Here is a 27,100-nt window from a genome sequence, read left to right on the forward strand (position 1 = left end):
AGACAGTAGTATCAATATTATTGATAGGGGTAGGAAAAATAAATAATGCTCAGGTACATTCTACAGCAAACCACAGGGAATACTCACTATTAACATATAGACTGTCCTTGTCCAGTGAGAAGATTCCCAGCTGTGTGAATCCTTGTGTTAGATTTGTCAGCTGTGAGTACAGCCCCTGGATGTCCATCCAAGGATGTGCAGGGTCATGGTAGTAGGCACAGATGGCATTCACACCAGTGGCTGTTCCATTCTTCTTAGGCCTACAGAGAGAATCATGTAGAGAGTTTAGACTAGTCATAATTTAATACAGAAGCAGAAGAAGGGGAAACATGAGAATGGCAAATATAAGCAATGATCATTCCTGGAAAATGGACACAAAGTGGACTCACTTGAGGGAATCAAGTCTGCAACTTGAGTTGAAGGAGCCATTCTGGAACAGGTGTTCTAGCTGTGGATGGGCAGGAGGGTATGAAAACAGGTGTGGATAAAGGGGTCATGTGGGATTAATGTCCCTCAGGGCTGCTGGCTTAAGGTTCTCACCAGGTGCAGCAGGATGCTCTCAGTTGAGCTGAACACAGTTGAGGCATTGCTCACATTTGATGCATATGGGACGTTGGTTATGGTGAAGTTGATTGTGAGGATCTGCTGATACTGCCCCATACCTGCAGGTAGAGAAGATGTTCAACTGAGAATATGTGCTAGCAGAGGAAAATTCACTTCTCACCAGCTAGTATTCCATTTGAGTCTTCTTCCACATCCCAAAATATCCAATCAGTCAGAACATACCCATTCTTAACTACACATCACACAAGTTGCCTTTCCTTAACATGCCCAGCATATATTTCTTGCAGACTTATGGGATGCTCTGTATAAAGACGTTCTCTAACCTGATTAATCTGAGCCTCCTTCTGAAATGAAAACTCACACCAGAGTGGTCTATAGTACATATATACTGATAGTTCAATATGCACTTCCATTGTCAAGTTTGTATTGGATGATTTGACTCTTGGTGTGGCTAATATTGGTTGTGAAGTAGTGTATTGTGGAAATAAGACTTGAAGAATTGCTTAAATTGTATTACTTGAGGCAATATGTTTGGGGCAAATTTCTTGATTGTTATTTGATGTAGCAGACACAGTCAAGTATGCATCATCATAACTAGGCAGGTGGGCTTTGGTAGTACAAAAATGGTAGCTGATACCAGGCTGATATCAAGTCAGTATGCAGTTTTCCCCAGGGGTTTGCTTTACGTTGTCTCTCTAGATTCCTGCCTTGAGTTCTTACTTGGCTTCCCTGAAGTATGCACACATACACCCCAAGCTGCTTTAGAGTATATCATTAATGAAAGCAACAGCATGCAACCTACATCAGCATTCTAGACATCTTCTAATGACTTTCATTCTCATTTACACATCCATCCTGAGCCAACCACTATGAACCTGTAGGTATTAGGCAAGACAAAAAGAGCCTGCACTGGGAGTTGAGCATTGTTTTCATGGAAATCAAATTTCTTCCAGTTCTTCCCATTCACTATATTGTTGCTGGTCTCTGCGCCTTTATACTGAGATCCTCATTTCCAGGGAACATTTCATGCTTCATTTAACTGGATGACTGTAACTCATCCCGATAGATGAGTTCATGAGGAATTTTCCCCTGAAATCCTCCCCCTTTCTCCATTATGTTCTATGCCTCTTAGTCACTCATTCCCCAACACCGCAAACATCCAAAGTATTGGAGTAGTCTACTGGTCTTAGACACCTTTGCCTGCATGGAGGCAATCACCCATTTGGATTGTTTGTCTGATCTTTGCACATATGAAGATCTCCCTGATATTAGGATCATCATATCCTGGTTTCCTGCATGAATGTGGTGGACAGGTGGTGGAACAGTGGAACAGGGCTCTAATCTAAGGTAGGCAATGAGATCCCAAGATACCTGTGGTAGATTCTGGCTGGAAAGATGTAGACGGAGAAGGTAGAGTTGTGGTGCCTGGCTCAGGAGCTGTGGAATGCATTTTTATTGCTGTAATACTGATTTCCAAGAGAATTTCATGCTTTATTCATCTGGACTGCTTCCATTCAACCTGCTTTCTTCATACAAAGACTGTTCAGAGTTAGAGTAATTTTCTGTCATAAGGAGAACCACCATTCACATGTGAACCAAGAACTAAACTGAAGAGTGATTATGTCAATGGAAAGGTGAACAAGTTTTGAGTGGGTTTAACTCAAGATATTGTGATTAGATTTCAGCAAAAAGGATAAGCAAAGATCACAAATGTATTAGGTAGTTAGAAGGGTTAAGTGGATGGATGGATGGAATGATAGAGAAATGTAGTTTCAAAGCAGAATTCAAGAAGAATCAAATCAAGGATAACTTGGAGAGACTGAAGAAAGGAGATAATAAAAGACAGTTGGGTGAGTTAGCTTGATGATGGCGAAATGTGTGTGTGTGTGTGTGTGTGTGTGTGTGTGTGTTCCTTTGTTTGTGTCTGTGTCTTGATGGATGAATAAAGAGATTATAGCATAGGTAGATTGTGATATCTTTCTTGTAGAAATAAAGCATGTCTGAAAATTTGGGAATGGATCTTGGCACTAACTACCAATGGAGTTCTGGAGTTCTGTACAGACAGGCAAATAGTGAGATAGCTGGGTGCAAACAGGATATAAGCAGTGGGAAACAGGAATTCTCTTGTCTGCTGAGACACTTAGGATGTAAGGTGTGGCCATGACTAGCTTCATTCTCTGAAAGATACATAAGAGGTATGTGACAGAAGAGTGGATGATTATTCAGGTTATGACTATATAGATATATAGGCAGGGATGCAGTAGATGAAAGTTCATGTGGATGTGTGTGTGCATGAAGAAAGAAAAATGTAAATACAGTCCAAACTGGAAAATGGACACTAGTTTGGATTTATCAATGAATGTGGATGTTCTTATGAGTGGAATCCAGAATAAAGGAAGGAGAGAGGATAGAAATAAAGGAAATATAAAATACATAGAATAGACTGATGGATGGATGGATGGATGGATGCATGCATGCATGCATGGGTAGATGGATGGATGCATTCATGGGCTGACGGATGGGTGGATAGAATGATGATTAGGTGGATTCATGGAAATGTGATTTTAATGCAGGAATATCTAGAAAATTGGAAGAATGAACAGCTAGAAATGTAAATGATGAATAGACCACTGAATACCCAAAAATAATTACAAATAGATTACATAATATTTCCAAAGTCATGGTACCCTGATCTAATTTAGGAGTAATTGAGGAATACACTTCAAATTACTGGCATGCCAAAGAAATTTTGATACTGGACCTAGACAGCCTAGTCTTAAATACTAATAACTATTAAACAGTTCCTCGTGAATCTAAAAATTTCTCTACAGAAAAATATGACATTGTTTCAAAAATAGCTTCCTGCAAAATGGCAAATTTCTTTATAACAGCGAAGTAATTGACACAGGGCTAGTGTCTAGAATAAATAAATAAATATATAAAGGAAGAAAGAAATAAATAAAAGTTAGCCACCAAGAAATCAACCCAATTACAAATGTGGTATGGTTCAGATAATTCTTACTAAATGAAATATAAATGGTGGAGAAAGGTTTCAAAAATGTAGAAATTCTGGAAAAATACAATTAACTCTTCTTCAAGACTGCATATTAACACCATCAGAATGGCTATGATAAAAAGCAAAGCAGAAGAATCACAAAAGAAATGATGACACATGCAAATATGGATGTGAGGAAACAGGAACTATTATGCCCTTCTAAATGGGGTATAATCACTACAAAATAAGTGTGGAGATTCCCAAAAATGGCAGTATTATGTCCACTGTGAGATCCAGTATTATCTCTCTTGTGCCTACATTATGGAGTAACATACTTGTCAATATTTATTGCCACTCTAATCTGAATATCTAGGGAGTTGTAACAATCTAGATGTAAACTAATGGATGGATACATAATAAGAAATATGGTAGAATAACATAGTATTTCCAAACTGGTAAGAATAATACAATTGCCATAATCATTGTGAGTTTGTATGTGGATCAGTCCCATTTTGTCTTGAAGATATTATTTCCTTGGAGTCATCTACAGTCCTTTGACCTATACAAGTTTAAATTACATCACTGAGAAAAGGAAGTGGACACAAAGTTCCACCACTAGCCAAGAAGCTACTTACAATTTATACCTGCCTCAAAAGTAAAAATTAATGTTTTTCTACTGCTGTGTCACTAAGTATATTAAAAATACCTGGAGAAGGACTTATGACAAGAAATAGTTTGAGAATAGAAAATTAACTTCATGATTTTACATTTAATTATGATATGAGATTTTTGTTTCATTTTCATATGTTTGGAATTTATTTGTTTTTTATTGTGTATTTGGATTTTTACTTTTGTCTCTGGGGTACATGGGGGAGAGAGAGTGAAAGAGGATAGAGAGAGGAAGAAAATGAAGTTTGGTGAGTTAGAAAGTAGAGAGAACCTGAAAGCAATAAGGAGAAGGGAACATGACATCAAAATACTTTGCAGAAAATTTTAAATATGCAGACATCCACAGCAAAACACTGTGCTGGACTCCTGGAACCCAGTGACAGAGATCGAGGAGTGATGAGCAAAGTGGTCAGGACTGTGCTGATGAAACTCACAAAGACAGCTGACTGGACAAGGGGGAACTCTTGAACCCCAGACTGATGGCTGAGAGGCCAGCAGGGCACTGATCCAGACTCTCTGAATGTATTTGTTAGTGAGGAAGCCTCAGCATTCTTTGGGGCCTTGGGTAGTAGATCAGTGTTTACTAGTGTGTATGAATGAACTTTGGCAGTTCACACCACATGAAGGGATGCTCTCTCAGCCTGAACACATGGGGAAGGGCCTAGGTCTGTCCCTGAAAGAAATGACAGACTCCAGAGATCCCTCTGTGGAGTGACTCACCCTCCATAGGGAATGAATGGTGTGGGGATTGGGTGGGAGAATAGGGGCCTGGTGGAGTGTTAAGGTGGGAGGGGTTGGAGAGGGAGTTGGTATTGACATTTGAAGCATGCATGTTTCTAAATTAAATGAAAAAATATATTGAGAAAAAGTGGGCATATTTGGACAATGTACATTTATGTATATATATTCTATATATTTTACTATGTACACATCTATATACACAAATGCATCCACAATAAAAAGAGGAAACATATTCAAGAAAAAAATGATAGAGTTAAGAAATATGCAGTAAATGGATGTAAATGGAAACAATCCTGAGTGAGTTCATCTGGAAACAGAGAAGAAATCATATGTCTTCAATCATTTGTAGATGTTAGCTTTGAATCTTTGTATGTGCATGTTTCATTTGATAGGACTGGCATCTATTTGGATCAATTTTCCTTTGGAAATAAGGAGAATTGAGGGACAGAGACCTAGGTTGGTCTTAATTGATACATACTTGTAGAAGGTTCTTCTGGACCAGGTTGACTATAACCTAGAAAATAGAAGCCATGTAAGGGGAAGGACAAGCAAAGGAAATGATTGTGCATGCCTTGGTTCTTATGGTACCCCACCATCCTTGTATAGGTTACTGAGCAACTCTTCATGTTTTAGGATCAAACAAATGCTCCTGGATATGAATTTCCTCCTATTTCAACTGTATCCATCACTTCCCCTACATCTAGCATGGTGTCAGTAGGCTGTTATAAACGATATTTTCACACACATGATTACCATCCCATCTCTTCTACCAACATGCATGCATCCTGAAGTTCCTTATTGACCATTTTCTATGGGAAGTATTCCATTTTAATTTGAAGTTTATAGTTTTAATTTGAAGTATATAATACAGACAATTTTACAGCATGTTCCACCAGTGCAGTAACATGGAGAAAAATACTTGCTCTGTGTATCATCAATAAACTATGATATATAGTAAATACTGAATAGAAAATGATAAGAGGGTGAAAATGCTACAAAATTACTTGAAATAGTTTAATGAAACAGTTTGGGCATAAATAGCAGTAAATCATAATTTCAATTGGTCAGAACTCAGTATAGGTGACAGACAAGTCATGTTTCAGCTCTATGCTTGTGTTATTTCTATGTTCAATTCAGAGTAATGTACATACATTGTAGCTCCTTGCCAACATCATGGGGTATAATGGTTAAAATGGCTTGTCAATTGACAAGACATAGAGTCCTTGAACTAATAATTCTCTGGGTATATCTGCAAGCAATTGACTATGTCTGACTGATCAGGATGGAAAATTCAGTGCAAATGAATGCTGGTTCAATAAGCACTGGAATACATATCTGGATTGAAGTAGAATTAGAAACATATCTCAGCAAATATATTCATAGCCCTTCATTTGTTGACTTTGTACACCCATACCTCTTTGCCAGGCTATTCCTGTGTGCTCCTTGGATTCCTGAAACAAGGTACTAAGAACACATAATGAACTGGTATAGACAATAGTATCAGGATTATTGATAGAGGTAGGAAAAATAAATGATGTTCAGGCACATTCTGCAGCAAACCACAGGGAATACTCACTATTAACATATAGACTGTCCTTGTCCAGTGAGTAGATTCCCAGCTGTGTGACTCCTTGTGTTAGATTTGTCAGCTGTGAGTACAGCCCCTGGATGTCCATCCAAGGATGTGCAGGGTCATGGTAGTAGGCACAGATGGCATTCACACCAGTGGCTGTTCCATTCTTCTTAGGCCTAGAGAGAGAGTCATGTAGAGAGTTTAGTGTAGTCATAATTTAGTACAGAATCAAAAGAATGGGGAGACATGAGAATGGCAGCAATAAGCAGTGGTCATCCTGGCAAATGGACAGAAAGTGGACTCACTTGAGGGAATCAAGTCTGCAACTTGAGTTGAAGGAACCATTCTGGAACAGGTGTTCTAGCTGTGGATGGGCAGGAGGGTATGAAAACAGGTGTGGATAAAGGGGTCATATATGATTAATCTCAGTCAGGGCTGCTGGCATAACGTTCTCACCAGGTGTAGCAGGATGTTCTCAATTGAGTTGAACACAGCTGAGGCATTGCTCACATTTGATGCATATGGGACTTTGGTTATGGTGAAGTTGATTGTGAGGATCTGCTGATATTGCCTCATACCTGCAGGTAGAGAAGATGTACAACTGAGAATTTTTTGCTAGCAGAGGAAATTTCTTTTCTCACCAGCTTGTCTTCCAGTTCAGTTCTTCCACATCCCAAAGTATCCAATCAGTCAGAACATACCCATTCTTAACTACACATCACACAAATTACCTTTCCTTATCATGCTCACCATATATTGCTTGCAGACTTATGGGGTTCTCTCTATAAAGAATTTGTCTAACCTGAGCAATCTGAGCCTCCTGCTGAAATGAAAACTCACACCAGGTTGATCTATAGTACATACCTACTGATGGTTCAATATGCACTTCCAGTGTCAAGTTTGTATTGGATGATTTGACTCTTGGTGTGGCTAATATTGGTTGTGAAGTAGTGTATTATGGAAATAAGAATTGAAGAACTACTTAAATTGTATTACTTGTGGCAATATGTTTGGAGCAAATTTCTTGATTGTTATTTGATGTAGCAGATATAATCAAGTAGGCATCATCATAACCAGGCAGGTGGGATTTGGTAGTACAAGAATGGTAGCTGATTCCAGGCTGACATCAAGTCAGTATGCAGTTTTCCCCAGGGGTTTGCTTTAGGTTCTCTCTCTAGATTCCTGTCTTGAGTTCTTATTTGGCTTCCATGAAGTATACATACATACTCCCCCAAGCTGCTTTAGTGTACAGCATTAATGAAAGCAACTGCATGCAACCTACATCAGCATTCTAGATATCTTCTAATGATTTCTTTCTCATTTACACATCCATCCTGAGCCAACCACTATGAACCTGTAGGTATTAGGCAAGACAAAAAGAGCCTGCACTGGGAGTTGAGCATTGTTTTCATGGAAATCAAATTTCTTCTAGTTCTTCCCATTCACTATATTGTTGCTGGTCTCTGCGCCTTTATACTGAGATCCTCATTTCCAGGGAACATTTCATGCTTCATTTAACTGGATGACTGTAACTCATCCCGATAGATGAGTTCATGAGGAATTTTCCCCTGAAATCCTCCCCCTTTCTCCATTATGTTCTATGCCTCTTAGCCCCTCATTCCCCAACACCTCAACCATCCAAAGTATTGCAGTAGTCTACTGGTCTTAGACACCTTTGCCTTCATGTAGGCAAGCACACATTGGGATTGTTAGTCTGATCTTTGCACATATGAAGATTTCCCTGATATTAGGATCATCATATCCTGGTTTCCTGCATGAATCTGGTAGACAGGTGGTGGAAGAGTGGAATAGGGGATCTAATCTAAGGTAGGCAATGAGATCCCAAGATACCTGTGGTAGATTCTGGCAGAGATGTAGATGATGAAGGTAGAGTTGTAGTTCCTGGCTCAGGGTCTGTGGAAGGGATTGTTATTGCTGAAATACTGATTTCAAAGAGAATTTATGCTTTACTTATGTGGACTGCTTCCACTCATCCTGCTTTCTTTATATGAAGACTGCTCAGAGTTATATTAATGTTCTGTCATAGGGAGAACCACCCATTCACATGGGAACCAAGAACTAAACTGAAGAGTGATTTTGTGAATGGAAAAGTGAACAAGACTTTGAGTGGATTTAACTCAAGATATTGTGGTTAGTTTTCAGCAAAAAGGATGAGCAAGGAACACATATGTGTTAGGAAGTTAGAAAATAAACGGGGTAAGTGGATGGATGGAAGGAATGATATAGAAAAGTAGTTTCAAAGCAGAATTCAAGAAGAATCAAATCAAAGATAACTTGGAGAGACTGAAGAAAGGAGATAATAAAGGACAGTTGGGTGAATGAACTTGATGATGGCACAATGTCTCTGTGTGTGTTTGTTGCTTTGTATGTGTCTGTGTGTGTTGATGGATGAATAAGGAGATTATAGCATAGGTATATTGTGATATCTTTCTTGTAGAAATAAAGCATGTCTGAAAATTTGGGAATGGATCTTGGCACTAACTACCAATGGAATTCTGGAGTTCTGTACAGACAGGCAAACAGTAAGATAGCTGGGTGCAAACAGGATATAAGCCGTGGGAAACAGGAATTCTCTTGTCTGCTGAGACACTTAGGATGTAAGGTGTGGCCATGACTAGCTTCATTCTCTGAAAGATACATAAGTAGTATGTGACCGAAAAGTGGATGATTATTCAGGTTATGAATATATAGATATATAGGCAGGGATGCAGTAGATGGAAGTTCACGTGGATGTATCTGTGCATGAAGAAAGAAAGAAGTAGATAAAGTTCAAACTGGAAAATGGATACTAGTTTGGATTTATCAATGAATGTGGATGTTCTTATGAGTGGAATCCTGCATGAAGGAAGGAGAGATGAAAGAAACAAAGGAAATATAAAATACATAGAACAGACTGATGGATGGATGGATGCATGGGTGGATGAATGGGTGGATAGAATGATGAACAGATGTATTTATGGAAATGTGATTTTAATGCAGGAATATCTAGAAAAATGGAAGAATGTACAGCTGTAAAGGTAAATGATGAATAGACCACTGAATACCTAAAAATCATCTCAAATAGATTATATAACAGTTCCAAAGTCATGGTACCCTGATCTAATTTAGGAGTAACTGGGGAATACACTTGAAATTACTGGCATGAGAAAGATATTTTGTTACTGAACCTGGAAAGCATAATCCTAAATACTAGTAATTATTAAACAGTTTCTCATGAATCTAAAAATTTCTCTACAGAAAAAGATGACATTGTTTGAACAAAATAGCTTCCTGCAAAATGGCAAAATTCTATATAACAGCTAAGTAACTGACACAGGGCTAGTGTCTAGAATAAATAAAAAATAAAGGAAAAATAAATAAATAAAACTTAGCCATCAAGAAATCACCCCAATTAGAAATGTGGTATGGCTCAGATAATTCTCACTAAATGAAATATAAATGGTAGAGAAAGATTTAAAAAATGCAGAAAATCTGGGAAAATACAATGAACTCTTCTTTAATACTGCATGTTACCCCATCCGAATGCCTATGAAAAAAAGCAAAGCAGAATTATCAAAAAAGAAATGATGACAAATGCAAACATGGATGTGAGGAAACAGGAACAATTACTCACTTCTAATATGGGGTGTAATCACTACAAAATAAGTGTGGAGATTCCTAAAAATGGCAACATTATGTCTATTGTGAGATCCAGCATTATCTCTCTTGGGCCTTCATTCAAGTGAATCTATATGCTTCTATGGAGTAACATACTTGTCAATATTTATTGCCACTCTAATCTGAATATTAGGGAATTATAACAATCTAGATGTAAACTAATGGATGGATGCATAATAAAAATATGGTAGATTAACAGTATTTCTAAGCAGGTAAGTATAATACATTGCCATAATCATTGTGAGTTTGTATGTGGATCAGTCACATTGTGTCTTGAAGATATTATTTTCTTGGAGTCATCTACAGTCCTTTGACCTACACAAGTTTAAATTACACAAAATTATATCACTGAGAAAGGGAAGTGGGCACAAAGTTCTACCCCTAGCCAAGAAGCTACTTGCAATTCATACTTGCCTTGAAAGTAAAAATTAATCTTTTTCTAGTGCTGTGTAACTAAGTATATTAAAAACACCCGGAGAAGCACACATAACAAGAAATTGTTTGAGAATAGAAAATTTACTCCATGATTTTTACTTTTAATTATGATATGACATTTTTTTCATTTTCATATGTTTTGAATTTATTTTTTATTGTGTATTTGGATTTTTACTTTTGTCTCTGGGGTACATGGGGGAGAGAGAAAAAAGAGGATAGAGAGAGGAAGAAAATGAAGTTTGGTGAATCAGAAAGTAGGGAGGATCTGAGAGCAATAAGGTGAGGGGAACATGACATCAAAATACTTAGCAGAAAATTTTAAATAAATAATGCAGATACTATGCAGATACCCACAGCTAAACACTCAGCTGAACTCCTGGAACCCAGTGACAGAGATCGAGGAGTGATGAGCAAAGTGGTCAGGACTGTGCTGATGAAACCCACAAAGACAGCTGACCGGACGAGGGGGAGCTCTTGAACCCCAGACTGATGGCTGAGAGGTGAGCAGGGCACTGATACAGACTCCCTGAATGTAGTGTTAGTGAGGAGGCTTCAGCAATTTTGGGGGCCTTGGGTAGTAGATCAGTGTTTACTGTGGTGTATGAATGAACTTTGGCAGTTCACTCCACATGGAGGGATGCTCTCTCAGCCTGGACACATGGGGAAAGGCCTAGGTCCTTCCCTGGATGAAATGACAGACTCCAGAGAACCCTCCATGGAGGGCTTCACCCTCCTTGGAGTATGAGTGGTGTGGGGATTGGGTGGGGGGATAGGGGACTGGTGGAGGGTTAAGGTGGGAGGGGTGGGAGAGGGACCTGGGATTGTCATGTGAAACATGCATGTTTCTAATTTAAATGAAAACATATATTGATAAAAAGTGGGCATATTCGGAGAATGTACATTTATGTATATATATTCAATATATTTTGCTATGAACACATCTATATATACAAAAGCATCCACAATAAAAAGAGGAAACATATTCAAGAAAAAAATGATAGCGTTAAGAAATATGCAGTAAATGGATATAGATGGAAACAGTCCCGAGTGAATTAATCTGGAAACAGAGAGAAGAAATCATATGTCTTCAATCATTTGTAGATGTTAGCTTTGAATCTTTGTTTGTGCATGTTTCATTTGATAGGACTGGCAGGTATTTGGGTCAATTTTCCTTTGGAAATAAGGAGAATTGAGGGACAGAGACCTAGGTTGGTCTTAATTGATACATACTTTTAGAAGGTTCTTCTGGACCAGGTTGACTATAACCTAGAAAATAGAAGCCATGTAAGGGGAAGGACAAGCAAAGGAAATGATTGTGCATGCCTTGGTTCTTATGGCACCCCACCATCCTTGTTTAGGTTACTGAACAACTATTGATGTTTGAAGATCAGACAAATGCTCCTGGATATGAATTTCCTCCTACATCAACTGTACCCATCTCTTCCCCTACATCTAGCATGTTGTCAGTTGGCTCTTCTAAACGATATTTTCACACACATGATTGTCTTCGCATCTCTTCTACCAACATGCATCCAGGAGTTCTTTTTGACCATTTTCTATGGGAAGTATTCCATTCTAATTTGAAGTTTATAGTTTTAATTTTAAGTATATAATACAAGCAGACAATATGTACAGTGCAGTAACATGGGGAAAATACTTGCTCTGTGTATCATAAATAAACTATGGTATATAGTAAATACTGAATGGAAAATGATAAGAGGGTGGAAATGCTACAAAAATACTTGAAATGGCTTAATGAAACTGGTTGAATATAAATAGTAGCACAACATAATTTCAATTGGTCAGAACTCAGTATAGGTGACAGACAAGTCTTGTTTCAGCTCTACGTTTGTTTGATCTCTATGTTCAGTTCAGAGTAATGTACATACATTGTAGCTCCTTGCCAACATCATGGGGTATTATGGTTAAAATAGCTTATCAATTTACAAGACATAGAGTCCTTGAACTGATAATTCTCTGTGCATATCTGCAAGCAATTGACTATGTCTGGCTGTTCAGGATGGAAAATTCAGTGCAAATGAGTGCTGGTTCAATAAGCATTGGAATACATTTCTGGATTGAAGTAGAATTAGAAACATATCTCAGCAAATATATTCATAGCCCTCCATTTGTTGACTTTGTACACATTTTGATTACACACCCATACCTCTTTGCCAGGCTATTCCTGTGTGCTCCTTGGATTCCTGAAACAAGGTACTAAGAACACATAATGAAGTGGTATAGACAGTAGTATCAATTTTATTGATAGAGGTAAGAAAATTAATGATGCTCAGGAACATTCTACAGCAAACCACAGGGAATACTCACTATTAACATATAGACTATCCTTGTCCAGTGAGTAGATTCCCAGCTGTGTGACTCCTTGTGTTAGATTTTTCAGCTGTGAGTACAGCCCCTGGATGTCCATCCAAGGATGTGCAGGGTCATGGTAGTAGGCACAGATGGCATTCACACCAGTGGCTGTTCCATTCTTCTTAGGCCTACAGAGAGAATCATGTAGAGACTTTAGAATAGCCATAATTTAGTACAGAAGCAGAAGAACGGGGAGACATGAGAATGGCAACAATAAGCAGTGGTCATCCTGGCAAATGGACAGAAAGTGGACTCACTTGAGGGAATCCAGTCTGCAACTTGAGTTGAAGGAGCCATTCTGGAACAGGTGTTCTAGCTGTGGATGGGCAGGAGGGTATGAAAACAGGTGTGGATAAAAGGATCATACGGGATTAATATACCTCAGGGCTGCTGGCATAAGGTTCTCACCAGGTGCAGCAGGATGTTTTCAATTGAGTTTAACACAGTTGAGGCATTGCTCACATTTGATGTGTATGGGAGATTGGTTATGGTGAAGTTGATTGTGAGGATCTGCTGATATTGCCCCATACCTGCAGGTAGGGAAGACGTACAACTGAGATTTTTTTGCTAGCAGAGGAAAATTCTCTTCTCACCAGCTAGTCTTCCATCCCAAAGTATCCAATCAATCAGAACATACCCATTCTTAACTACACGTCACACAAATTGCCTTTCCTTAACATGCTCAGCATATATTTCTTGCAGACTTATGGGATGCTCTTTATAAAGAATTTGTCTAACCTGAGCAATCCGAGCCTCCTTCTGAAATGAAAACTCACACCAGGGTGATCTATAGTACATTCCTACAAATGGTTCAATATGCACTTCCAGTGTCAAGTTTGTATTGGATGATTTGACACTTGATCTGGCTAATATTGGTTGTGAAGTAGTGTATTATGGAAATAAGAATTGAAGAATTGCTTAAATTGTATTACTTGAGGCAATATATTTGGGGTGATTTTCTTGATTGTCATTGGATATAGCAGTTACAGTCAACTCTGCATTATCGCAGCCAGGCAGATCACCTTGGGTAGTCAAGAGGTACATGATATGAGGCTGGCATCGAGTCAGTAAGCAGTGTTCCTCAGGATTTTGCTTTATACCCTATTTCTTGGTTCTTGTTTTGAGTTCTTATGTGGCTTTCCTGAAGTATACACACATAATACCCCAAGCTGCTTTAGAGTTTGTCATTAATCAGAGCAACCGTATGAAACTTCTGTCAGCATTCTAGACATCTTCTAATGACTTCCATTCTCATTTACACATCCATCATGAGCCAACCACTATGACCCTGTAGGTGATAGGCAAGACATAAAGAGCCTGTATTGGGAGTTGAATATCGTTTTTCACGGAAATCAAATTCCTCCCAATTCTTCCCATTCTCTATATTGTTGTTGGTCTGTGATCCTTTATACTGAGATCCTCATTTCCAGGAACATTTCATGCTTCATTTAGCTGGATGATTCTAACTCATCCCAAGATATTCATTTCAGGAGGAATTTTCCCCTGAAATTCTTCTGCTTTCTCCATTATGTTATATGCTTGTTAGCCCCATTCCCCAACTCCACAAACATTTAAAATATTGCAGTAGTCTAATTATTTCAGAAATCATTGCCTGCATGTGGGCAATCTCCCATTTGGATTGTTAGTCTGATCTTTTTGCATATGAAGATCACTATGACACTAGGGTCTTCATATCCTGGTTTTCTGGATGAATCTGGTGGACAGGTTGTGTGGATCAGGGGATCCAATCTAAGGTAAGTAATGAGATACAGAGATACCTGTGGTAGATTCTGGTTGCAGAGATGTAGATGGAGAAGGTAGAATTGTGGTGCCTGGCTCAGGAGCTGTGGAAGGAATTGTTGTGGCTGAAATACTTATTTCCAAGAATATTTCATGCTTTACTTATCTGTATTGCTGCCACTCATGCTTAGAGATTCATTTCAGGATGAATATTTTTCAGAAATTTTTCCCCTAAGTTCATTACGTGACTTTTCTTAGTTAGAGTAATTTTCTTTCAGAGGGAGAACCATGAACTAATGTGAAGAGTGATATTGTGAATGGAAAAGTGAATAAGACTTTGAGTGCTTTTAACTCAAGATATTGTGAGTAGTTATCAGCAAAACGGATGAGCAAAGAATACAAAGGTATCAGGAAGTTAGAAAATAAAAGTTTTAAGTAGACGGATGAATGGAATGATAGAGAAAAGTAGTTTCAAAGCAGAATTCAAGAAGAATCAAATCAAAGATAACATGGAGAGACTGAAGATAGGAGATATTAAAGGACAGTTAGGTGAATGAACTTGATGATGGCAAAATGTGTCTGTGTGTGTTTGTGTGCGTGTGTGTGTATGTTTGCTCCTTTGTATGTCTTTGTGTTGATAGATGAATAAGGAGATTAAAGCATAGGTATATTGTGATATCTTTCTTGTAGAAATAAAGCATGTCTGAAACTTTGGGAATGGATCTTGGCATTAACTACCAATGGAGTTCTGGAGGTCTGAACAGATAGGCAAACAGTGAGATAGCTGGGTGTAAAGAGGATATAAGCAGGGAGAATCATCAACTCACTGTCTTGTCTGCTGAGATACTATAGATGGAAGGTGTGGTCATGGCTTTCTTTATTCTTTTAAAGACACATATGTAGTAGCTGACAGAAGAGTGGATGATTATTCAGGTTATGAATATATGGATATATAGGCAGGGATGCAGTAGATGAAAGTTCAGGTGGATGTATGTATGCATGAAGAAAGAAAAAAGTAAATAAAGTCCAAAATGGAAAAGGGATACTAGTTTGGATTTATTGTGAATGTGTATGATCTTATGAATTAAATCCTGAATAAAGGAAGGAGAGAGGGAAAAACAAAGGAAATATAAAATAGGTAGAATAGATGGCTGGCTGGATGGATGGATTAATGAATAGATGGATAGATGGATGGATGGATGGATGGATAGAATGACAAATGGATCGATTGATAGAGATGTGAATGAGTACAGGAATATCCAGAAAAATGAAGAATAAACAGCTGGAAACGTAAATGATGAATAGACCACTGAATGCCCAAAAATTATCTCAAATAGATTAAATAGTAGTTCCAAAGTCCTGGTATCCTGATCTAATTTAGGAGTATCTGGGGAATACTCTCGAACTTAATGGCATGCAAAAGAAATTTTGTTACTGAATCTGGACAGCATAGTCTTAAAACTAATAATTACAAAACAGCTCCTCGTGAAACTAAAAATTTCTCTACAGAAAAAGATGACATTGTTTGAACAAAGTGACTTTCTGCAAAATGGCAAAATCTTTATACCGGCTAAATAATTGACACATGAATAAATAAAAGGTTAGCCATTAAGAAATCAATACAAGCATGAACTAGGACATTTAAAACACAGCTTAAAGTTTAGCAAAATGGCAATAGGAACAGCATTAATCTCATTACATGGAATTTACTGGCACTCACTACATGCCATTTAGGAATCTAAGCCAGATGCACATATACACATTAAACTGTATATTTAATCAAAGGAATCCTAATGAGTTTCAATTGCTTTTTCTCTAGTTTAAAAATACTGAAAGGGGCTTAAAGTAATTGTCCAAAGTACATAATTAATGATGGTGAGAATCAAGCCCAAGGTTTTCAAACACCAAGTTCATGGTACAGCCTTAAACTATAGGCAGCATTTGCTCAGTGGGTTTTAAGTTACTAGCTGAAGTTAGTATTGATTTCAAATGAAAGACTGACCAAGAGAGGATGCTTAGAAAGACAGGCTGCTGGGAGTAAAGTATCACCCAAGGATAGTCAGCTCCAATTATGTTAAGCAATAGATGGTTGGAATTCAATCCAGGTACAGGTGGCCAGTATGCTTGGGTAGAATTCCTAAGATAGCTTTAAATTTTAGCAACATTAACCACTTGTTAACATCTGCCTATTTATATTGATTACTGTTCCTTCTTAAGTATCTCCCTTAATTTCACCTTTCATATGATAGATATTTTTAGGTTTGAGGTAAGCCAAATAAGAAAACAAAAGTAACATGGGCATGCTAGAAATGTAAGATGACTTGTAATTTGAAGCTATGGATTGGCATTTATTTTGGTACACTGAATGGAAACAAATAAAAATATCCCTTGATTCTTCTTAGAAGGTGAAGTCAAGTTTGAAGAACAATCTAAACAAAACAAGCAAACAAAAATATATGCAAACAGAAAAATTGCAGAAGTTCCTAACAAGTCAAAAGTTACAAGAGAAATTAATAGTCTTATAGCCTGTGGTCAAATGCATTGCTTTCTTCAATTTGGTTATAACTAATTTGTGCAGGTGGCCAGCATTTCCAGGAGGTTGTCTAGATACTATACTAATGGAATGATTATTTCCATTCCACTATTTACAGAAAAATTTTAGTGCCAATATAAGAGGGTTTTATTAATCTCTAGAGTTTAGATATCATAATCACAAACACTGGGAAGAATAAAGTAATTAAATGCAGACACAGTATAAAATGTATTAAAAGCAGATGAGAAAATGAATTCATATAAAGACATTGAATAGTTGTGAGACATCAATAAATCTCTCTTGAAATTAATCTTTTTCTAATGCATTTTAATCAAGTAATTGAAATGAAAAATTTTCATCATTAAAACATTTATTATCCATGTGAACTTCTGCATATTCAATGAGCTGTGAAATGTCTTTTAAAAGCAAAATAAATTATCATAAATGTGTTAAAAAAAAAGAAATCAATACAAGACCTGTGGGTCCGACAGAAGGACAAGGTAAAAGAGGCCCTGCATCCAGACCTGCATTCCAGTGCCTCGGGAATGCCACAGAGCTTTCCATCCTAGCAGGAAGCAAACTCACCAGATCCCAGGTCTTTTCTTGCTCCAATGAGACCAGGGAAACAGTCATTCCAGAGGCAGGACCAAGTAAAACAGGCCCTGCATACAGGCCTGCATTCTAGTGCCTGGGGCTTGCCTGGGAACTGCCACAGAGCTTCCCATCCTGGCAGGAGCCAAGCATCCCAGGTCTTCTCTTCCACCAATGGGAATAGGGGACAAGGTGGAAGACTAAGCACCCCAGATTCCTAGACTTCTCCTCCACCCACGGGACCAGAACTAGGACAAGGAATAGAAGAACTCAAAGAGTATTGGACTTGATTGCACCCACCAAAAGGGAACTCTGGTCCCCTAACCACCAGACAAGTAAGGGGCTCTTTCTGCACCCACTAGAAGAAGAGATGGGAAAGAGACAAAACAAAAACACACTCAGCAACAGAAAAAGAAATATGACACCACCAGATTTTAGAGACAGCACACCAGCAAGACTCCAACATTCCAATGCAAATGAAGCAGAAGAGAATGACCTTAAAAAAAAAACTCCATGAAAATGATACAGGCTCTAAAAGAGGATATAGGAAAATCCCTTAAAGAAATGGAAGAAAAAAAAACTTTAAAAAATGCAAGAAATGCTAGAAGAAACAAACCAAAAAATGCAAGAAATGCAAGAAAAAACAAACCAAAAGGTTCATACAATGCAAAAAATGGACAAAAAGATAAACCAAAAAGCATCCACATTTATAAAAGAAACATTGCTAAAACTTAAATCACATATAAAGCCCCACACACTTATAGGGGGCGATTTCAACACACCACTCTCACCACTAGACAGGAATACCAGACAGAAACTCAACAAAGAAACAAAGGGTCTAATAGAAGTAATGACCCAACTGGGATTAACAGACATCTATAGAACATTTCATATATATGAAAAAGAATATACCTTCTTCTCACCACCGCATGGTACCTTCTCAAAAATCGACCACATACCTGGCAACATATCAAACATCAGCCGCTTCAAAAAAATGGAATAACTCCATGCATCTTATCAGACCACCATGCTTTAAAATTAGAATTAAACAACAACACAAATTGCAGAAAACCTACAAATTCATGGAAATTGAATAATGCACAACTGCACCATTCCTGGGTCAAAGAAGAAATAAAAAAAGAAATTAAAGACTTCCTAGAATTCAACGAGAATGAAGACACAACATACCCAAACCTATGGGACACTTTGAAAGCAGTGCTATGGGGGAAGTTCATAGCACTAAGTGCTCACATGAAGAACCTGGAGAATAGTTATACTAGAAAATTAACAGCATAGCTGAAAGCTCTAGAACACAAAGAAGCAAAACTCCCCAGGAAGAGTAGACTCCAGGAAATAACCAAATTGAGGGCTGAAATCAATAAATTAGAAACTAGGAAAACAATACAAAGAATCAATGCAACATAGAGTTGGTTCTTTGAGAAAATCAACAAGATAGACAAACCTTTATCCAAACTTACCAAACAGCAGAGTGTGAACATGCAAATTAATAAAATAAGAAATGAAAAGGGGCACATAACAATGGACTCTGAGGAAATACAGAGAATCATCAGGTCATACTTTAAAAACCTGTACTCCACAAAATTCGAAAATTTAAAGGAAATGGACAACTTCCTGGATAGCCATTACTTGCCAAAATTAAATCAAGAACAGGTAAGCAATTTAAATAGACCTATAACCCCTGTGGAAATAGAAGCAGTCATCAAAAGTATCCCAACCAAAAAAAAGCCTAGGTCCAGATGGCTTCAGTGCAGAATTCTACCAGAAATTCAAAGAGCAGCTTATACAAATTCTTCTCAAAGTATTCCACGCAATAGAAGCAGAAGAGTCTTTGCCAAACTGTTTCTATCAGGCTTAAATAACCTTGATCCCCAAGCCACACAAAGACACAACTAAGAAAGAGAACTTCAGACCAATATCCCTCATGAATATTGATGCAAAAATCCTCAATAAAATACTGGCAAATTGGATCCAAGAACAAATCAAAACAATCATTCACCAGGATCAAGTAGGTTTCATCCCAGGAATGCAGGGATGGTTCAACATACGAAAATCCATCAATGTAATCCACCATATAAACAAGCTGAAAAACAAAAATCACATGATCATCTCACTAGATGCTGAAAAAGCCTTTGACAAAAGACCCAGGATATGCAAAACAACCTTACTCAACAATGCAACATTTGGAGGCATCACCATCCCCTACCTCAAGCTCTATTATAGAGCTATAATCCTGAAAACAGTTTTGTATTGTCAGAAAAATATACAGGTAGACCAATGGAATCGAATTGAACACCTTGATGTTAACACATACATGTATGAACATCTGATCTTCGACAAAGAAGCTAAAAATATGCAATAGAAAAAAGTTATGCTGGCATAACTGGATGCTGGCATGTAGAGGAATGTGGATAGATCCATGTCTATCACCACTCACAAAACTTAAGTCCAAATGTATCAAAGAACTCAACATAAATCCAGCCATACTGAATCTCTTAGAAGAAAAGTGTATGTTTCCCTTGAACAAATTGGTACTGAAGACAGCTTCCTGAACATAACATCAGTAGCACAGACAGTGAGATCAACAATTAATAAATGGGACCTCCTGAAACTGAGAAGCTTCTGTAAGGCAAATGACACAGTCAGCAAGACAAAAAGGCAGCCCACAGAATGGGAAAATATATTCACTAACTCCCACATCTGACAGAGGGCTTATCTCCAAAATTTGCAAAGAATTCAAGAAACAAATCTCTAAAACAGCAAAGGATCCAATTAAAAAGTTGGGCTACAGAACTAAATAGAGAATTTTCAATAGAGGAGTCTAAAATGGCTGAGAGGCACCTGACATAGTGCTCAATATCCTTTGCCATCCTGGAAATGCAAATCAAAACAACTCTGAGATACCATCTTACTACTGTTAGAATGGCCAAAATCAAAACCACCAATGACAATTTATGCTAGAGACGATGTGTGAAAGGGGAACATTCCTCCACTGCTTGTGGGAGTGCCGACTTGTACACTTGTACAGCCACTTTGGAAATCGGTATGGAGATTCCTCAGAAAAATGGAAATAAACATACCACAAGACCCAGCAACTCCACTCTTAGGCATATATCCAAAAGATGCCCATTCATACAACAAGGATATCTGTTCCACTATGTTCATAGCAGCATTATTTGTAATAGCCAGAACTTGGAAGCAACCTAGATGCCCCTTTACCAAAGAGTGGATAGAGAAAATGTGCTACATTTACATAATGGAGTACTATTCAGCAGAAAAACACAATGGAATCTTGAAATTCGCAGGTAAATGGATGGCACTAGAAGAAAGCATCCTGAATAAGGTAACCCTGTTACAAAAAGAGAAGCATGGCATGTACTCTCTCATGTAAGGATTTTAGACATAGATCTGGGGAATGCCAGCCTACAATCCCATGGCCAGAGAGTCTGGGAAACAGAACCTTCATTTAGTGGCTGATGGAAGAAGAGGCAGACTCCCAAGGCTAAGCAGTGAGCTGAACTCAAGAAATCTAGTGAAAGAGAGGGAGGACTGACTACCAAAGGGATTAAGACTGGGCTGGTTTAACCCCCAGAAACAGCTGGCCTGACAAGGGTTAGTTCTTGAATCCCAGACTTATGCCTGAGAATCCAGCATGGGACTGATCAAGACCCCTTGAATATTGGTGTCAATGTTGAGGCCTAGGTTATCTATTGAGCCTTGGGTAGTAAATCAGTATTTATCCCAAGTATACAAATGGATTTTGGGCTCCCATCCAACAATGAGAGATTCACTCTCACCCTAGACTCTTTTGCGAGGGTCTAGGCCCTGCCCTGGATGAAATGACAGACTATGGATACCCCCATGGAGGGCCTGACCCTCCCTGGGGAAATGAGGGGATATTGAGGTGTTGGCGGGATGGCGTAGGAGGAGCAGAGGGAAAGGGAGAGGGACCTGGAATTGACATGTGAAGCAACCTTGTGTCTAATTTAAATTTAAATTTAAAAATAAAAAAATCAACACAATTATAAATGTGCCATGGCTCAGATAATTTGAAAATGTACAACATCCCTATGTGTCAGGGAAAATATAATTAACTCTTCTTTAAGATTGCATCTTACACCATCAGAAAGGCTATGGAACAATGCAAAAGAAACAAAAAGAAATGATGACAAGTGCAAACATGGATGTGAGGAAACAGGAACAAATATTCACTGCTAATGGGGAGGTAATCTCTACAAAAATAAGTGTGGAGGTTCCTAAAAATGGCAGCAGTAGACCTACTGTGAGATCCAGCATTATCTCTTTTTGGCATGCATTCAAGGCAGTCTATACTTGTCAATGTTTATTGCCACTCTAATAGGAATATCTAGGGAACTGTGGCAATCTAGATGTCCATTAGCTGATGGATACATAATAAACACATGGTAGATTTACATAGTATTTTTAAGCTCATAAGATTAATACAATTTTCATAGTCATTGTGAGTTTAAGTGTGTCACAATCGAATTTTGTCTGGAAGATACTATTTCCTTGGAGTCATCTACAGTCCTTTGACCTACACAAGTTTAAATTAGACAAAATTACACCACATAGAAAGGGAAGTGGACACAAAGTTACACCCTTACCCAAGAAGCTACTTGCAATTTATGCCTGCCTAGAAAGGGAAATTAATTTTTTTCTAGTGCTGTTTCACTGTGTATATTAAAAACACCCTGAGAAGGACTCATGCCCAGAAATAGTTGGAGAATATAAAATTGACTTGATGATTTTTATTTTTAATTATGATATGAGGTTTTTGTTTCATTTTCATTTGCTTTGAATTTATTTGTTTTGTTGATTGTGTATTTGGATTATCACTTTTGTCTCTGGGGTACATAGGGGAAGAGAAATAAAAGGGGATAGATAGGGGAAGAAAAGCAAGTTTCATGAGTCAGAAAGTAGAAAGGACTTGAGAGCAATAAGGAGAGGGGAACAGGACATCAAAATAAAATACAGAAAATTTTAAATAAAAAAATGACAGGGTTAAGAAACGCACAGGTAAGTGGATGGAGCTGGAAACAATCCTGAGTGAAGTAAGCTGGAACCAGAGAGAAGTCATATGTCTTCAATCATTTGTAGATATTGGCTTTGAATCTTTAGATGTGTATGCTTCATTTGATAGGATATGGTGATATTAAGAATTAATAGGTAGAATAGAATGAAAAGGTAAGGGTCAAATGGCAAAGAAATTAGGATGACCATGCAGAGAGGGAATAAATGGAGCAATTAAAAAAACAGGCATTCAAAAAAGTCACATAGAACACCAATATTATAGAAGCCTCCTGAAATATATGCATACACACATATAAAGAATCTAAATGGAACTGCTTTATAATGGGACTATTGTGTCCAATTAGACACAACACAATGACAAATAATAGCCCAGAATCAGGAATGGATTATTCCTTTTGGGTTTGTTGGTGAGTGATGTAGTACGACTCACAACGATTACTCCTGAACTAATTCCGTAGACAAACAATGCTAAAGATAAAGCACACTTGAGCCAAAGCACATGGAGAGATAAGGCTGGTACTCAGCTGGAAGTTTCATCCCTTCTGGCTAACTTTAGAGTGCTAGAAGTTGCTATGCATGCTACTGGAGGAGGAAAGGAATCTCCAAACTTACTCAGTTGTTAACCCTTTCAGCTATAACAATGACTGGCCTGGTAACACATGTCCATGGATGCGATAGCAAGTGAAATTCATTGTATAAAGCTCTCAAAGAAATAACACAAATTAGAAAAAATAAATGAGAGAAGGTCATTTTAGTTAAAATACCTAAATATTTATAAGAATTTGACGCTTGTTAATGAAGACCCTGATGACATCATTTCTTATTAGGAGACATAAATTAGACAGTAACCATCTAAACTAAGCCCCATAACACTGTAAGTTACACTTTAACAAATATTTTATCCAACCAAGAAGAATATGGAAAATTCAGAAATAAAACATGAGAGCTCCAATGTTAAGAAGAAACATTTTCTCTGCATCTGCCTTTCATTGAGACTTTGATCTCTCTGAACAGACTGGCATGTATTTGGGTCAATATTTCTTTGGAAATAAGGAGAAATGAGGGACAAAGACCTAAGTGGGTCTAAAATGATACTTACATGTAGAAGGTTCTTCTGGACCAGGTTGACTATAACCTAGAAAATAGAAGACATATAAGGGGAAGGAAGAGCAAAGGAAATGATTCTGCATGCCTTGGTCCTTATGGCACCCTACCACCCTTGTATAGATTACTGAACAACTATTCACGCTGTAAGATGGGACCAATGATACTGGAGATGAATTCCCTCATATTTCAACTTTACCAATCTCTTCCCCTACATCTAGCATGTTGTCAGTAGACTCTTATAAACCGTATTTTCACACACAAGATTATCTTCCCATCTCTTGTACCAATATGCATCCATACAGCAGTTATTATTGACCATTTTCTATGGGAAGTATTCCATTTTAATTTGGAGTTTATAGTTTTAAATTTGAAGTATATAGTACAAACAGACAAAATATACAGTGTGTTCCACCACTTCAGTAACATGAAGAAAAGATACTTGCTCTGATTATCATGAGTAAGCTATAGTATATAGTAAATACTGAATGGAAAATGATAATAGTGTGGAAAATGTTACATAAATCCTTGAAATGGCTTAGTGAAAAATATTTGCTATAAAAACCAGCACCTCATAAATTTGATTGGTCAGAACTTAGTATAGGAAACAGGCAAGTAAATCCCTTTTCATCTCTGTGTTTTGTTTTTCTTTGTTCAATTCAGAGTAAATGTACATTCATTAGAGCTCCTTGCCAACATTATAGGGTATTGTGGTTAAAATGGCTTGTCAATTCACAAGACATAGAGTCCTTGAAATGACAATTCTCTGGACATATCTGCCAGCAACTTCCTATATCTGGCTGATCAGGATGGAAAACCCAGTGTAAATGAATGTTGGTTCAATAAGCATTGTGAAAAATTCCACAAATAGTGCTGGCATAACTGGATATTGGCATGTAGAAGACTGCCGATAGGTCCATGTTTATTGCCATGCACAAAACATAAGTCTAAATGGATCAAAGACCTCAACATAAATTCAGCCATACTGACCCTCTTAGAAGAGAAAGTGGGAGATACCCTTGAACTAATTGGTAAAGGAGACTGCTTCCTGAACTTAACACCAGTAGCACAAACACTGACATCGACAATTAATAAATGGGACCTCCTGAAACTGAGAAGCTTCTGTAAGGTAAAGGACACAGTCAGAAAGACAAAAAGGCACCCCACAGATTGGGAAAAGATATTCACTAACCCCACATCTGACAGAGGGCTGATCTCCGATATTTGAAAAGAACTCAAGAAGCAAGTCTCCAAAACATCAAAGGATCCAATTAAAAAGTGGGGGACTGAACTAAATAGAGAATTCTCAATAGATGAGTATAAACTGGCTGAGGGATACTTTAGAAAGTGCTCAACATCATTAGCCATTAGGGAAATGCAAATCAAAGCAACTCTGAAGTAGAATTATAAAGGAAACTCTGCAAATATAGTCACAGTCCTCCAGTTGTTGACTTTGTACACATTTTGATCATACACCTATACCTCCTTGCAAGGCTATTCCCGTGTGCTCCTTGGATTCCTGAAACAAGGTACTAAGAACACAGAATGAACTGGTGTAGACAGCACTACCAATATTATTGATAGAGGTAGAAAAATAAAGAATGCTCAGGTACATTCCACAGGAAACAGCAGAGAACACTCACTATTAATATGTAGACTATCTTTGTCCAGTGAGTAGTTTTCCAGCTGTGTGACTCCTTGTGTTAGATTTGTCAGCTGTGAGTACAGCCCCTGGATGTCCATCCAAGGATGTGCAGGGTCATGGTAGTAGGCACAGATGGCATTCACACCAGTGGCTGTTCCATTCTTCTTAGGCCTAGAGAGAGAGTCATGTAGAGAGTTTAGTGTAGTCATAATTTAGTACAGAATCAAAAGAATGGGGAGACATGAGAATGGCAACAATAAGCAGTGGTCATCCTGGCAAATGGACAGAAAGTGGACTCACTTGAGGGAATCCAGTCTGCAACTTGAGTTGAAGGAGCCATTCTGGAACAGGTGTTCTAGCTGTGGATGGGCAGGAGGGTATGAAAACAGGTGTGGATAAAGGGGTCATATATGATTAATCTCAGTCAGGGCTGCTGGCATAAGGTTCTCACCATGTGTAGCAGGATGTTCTCAGTTGAGTTGAACACAGCTGAGGCATTGCTCACATTTGATGCATATGGAAGGTTGGTAATAGTGAAGTTGATTGTGAGGATCTGCTGATGGTGGCTCATAGCTGCAGGTAGAGAAGACGTACAACTGAAAATTTGTTGACAGCAGAGGAAAATCCTGTTCTCCTCAACTTGTCTTCCATTTCAGTTTCTAACCACATCCCAAAGTATCCATTCAGATCAGAACCTACCCAAATTCTTAACTACACATCACACCAATCACTGCTCCTTAACATTGCTCACAGTAATTCTCTCTAAATGTAGCTTAGGTCTTATTTTCTTGTGCCCATAATATATTTACTGCAAACTTGTTGGATGCCCTGTCTAAAGATGTTTTCTATCCTGAGCAATAGAAGGAGCTTTCTGAAGTGAAAGTTCAGTAGTACCCATTGTTCCATGTGTACTTCCAGTGTCAAGTTTGTATGTAGAAATTTGACACATTGTGTGGCTAATATTGGTTGTTAAGTAGTTACATGTTTGAGTAAGAATTGAAGAATTGCTTCCATCAGAGTGACCTAAAACAGTATCTATGGGGAATTTTTGATAGCTTTTTCATATAGTAGACACAGTATTCTATGTGCAGCACCACCACTAGGTAAGTGGCCTTTGGTAGTACAAGAAAGGTAGCTTATATTATGCAGAAATCAAGTCAGTTCCCGAAGTATTTGCCTTATATCATCTCTCTATGACACAGTAGGTGCTAAGCAGAACATATATGCTCTTCACTGGGAGTTGAGCACTATGTTTCATTGAAATTAAACCCTTCCCATTTATTACCATTCACTATATTGTTGTTTGTCACTGAGCCCTTAGACTGAGATCCTCAATTCCAGGAACATTTCATGCTTCATTTATATTGAGCACACCTACTCATCCCAAGA

At 38.0% G+C, this 27,100-nt stretch overlaps 1 protein-coding gene across 1 annotated transcript in view; it reads right to left on the reverse strand.

The window, feature by feature from the left end:
• Positions 1-27,100, reverse strand: part of LOC101822725 (mucin-16) — a 170,949-nt gene that overhangs the window by 27,828 nt on the left and 116,021 nt on the right. Inside the window, exons 75-92 of the mRNA XM_040735245.1 lie at positions 26,163-26,284; positions 26,012-26,070; positions 25,710-25,882; positions 24,062-24,097; positions 14,807-14,872; positions 13,437-13,558; positions 13,286-13,344; positions 12,984-13,156; positions 11,886-11,921; positions 8,394-8,456; positions 6,999-7,120; positions 6,848-6,906; positions 6,546-6,718; positions 5,448-5,483; positions 1,936-2,001; positions 541-662; positions 390-448; positions 88-260 (exon numbers count right to left, since the gene is read on the reverse strand). Of these exons, the coding sequence (XP_040591179.1) occupies positions 88-260; positions 390-448; positions 541-662; positions 1,936-2,001; positions 5,448-5,483; positions 6,546-6,718; positions 6,848-6,906; positions 6,999-7,120; positions 8,394-8,456; positions 11,886-11,921; positions 12,984-13,156; positions 13,286-13,344; positions 13,437-13,558; positions 14,807-14,872; positions 24,062-24,097; positions 25,710-25,882; positions 26,012-26,070; positions 26,163-26,284 (1,719 nt within the window). The remainder of the gene's footprint in view (positions 1-87; positions 261-389; positions 449-540; positions 663-1,935; positions 2,002-5,447; positions 5,484-6,545; positions 6,719-6,847; positions 6,907-6,998; positions 7,121-8,393; positions 8,457-11,885; positions 11,922-12,983; positions 13,157-13,285; positions 13,345-13,436; positions 13,559-14,806; positions 14,873-24,061; positions 24,098-25,709; positions 25,883-26,011; positions 26,071-26,162; positions 26,285-27,100) is intronic.

This window comes from Mesocricetus auratus, unplaced genomic scaffold, assembly GCF_017639785.1.
Source record: "Mesocricetus auratus isolate SY011 unplaced genomic scaffold, BCM_Maur_2.0 Super-Scaffold_100044, whole genome shotgun sequence".
Classification (NCBI taxonomy): Eukaryota; Metazoa; Chordata; class Mammalia; order Rodentia; family Cricetidae; genus Mesocricetus; species Mesocricetus auratus.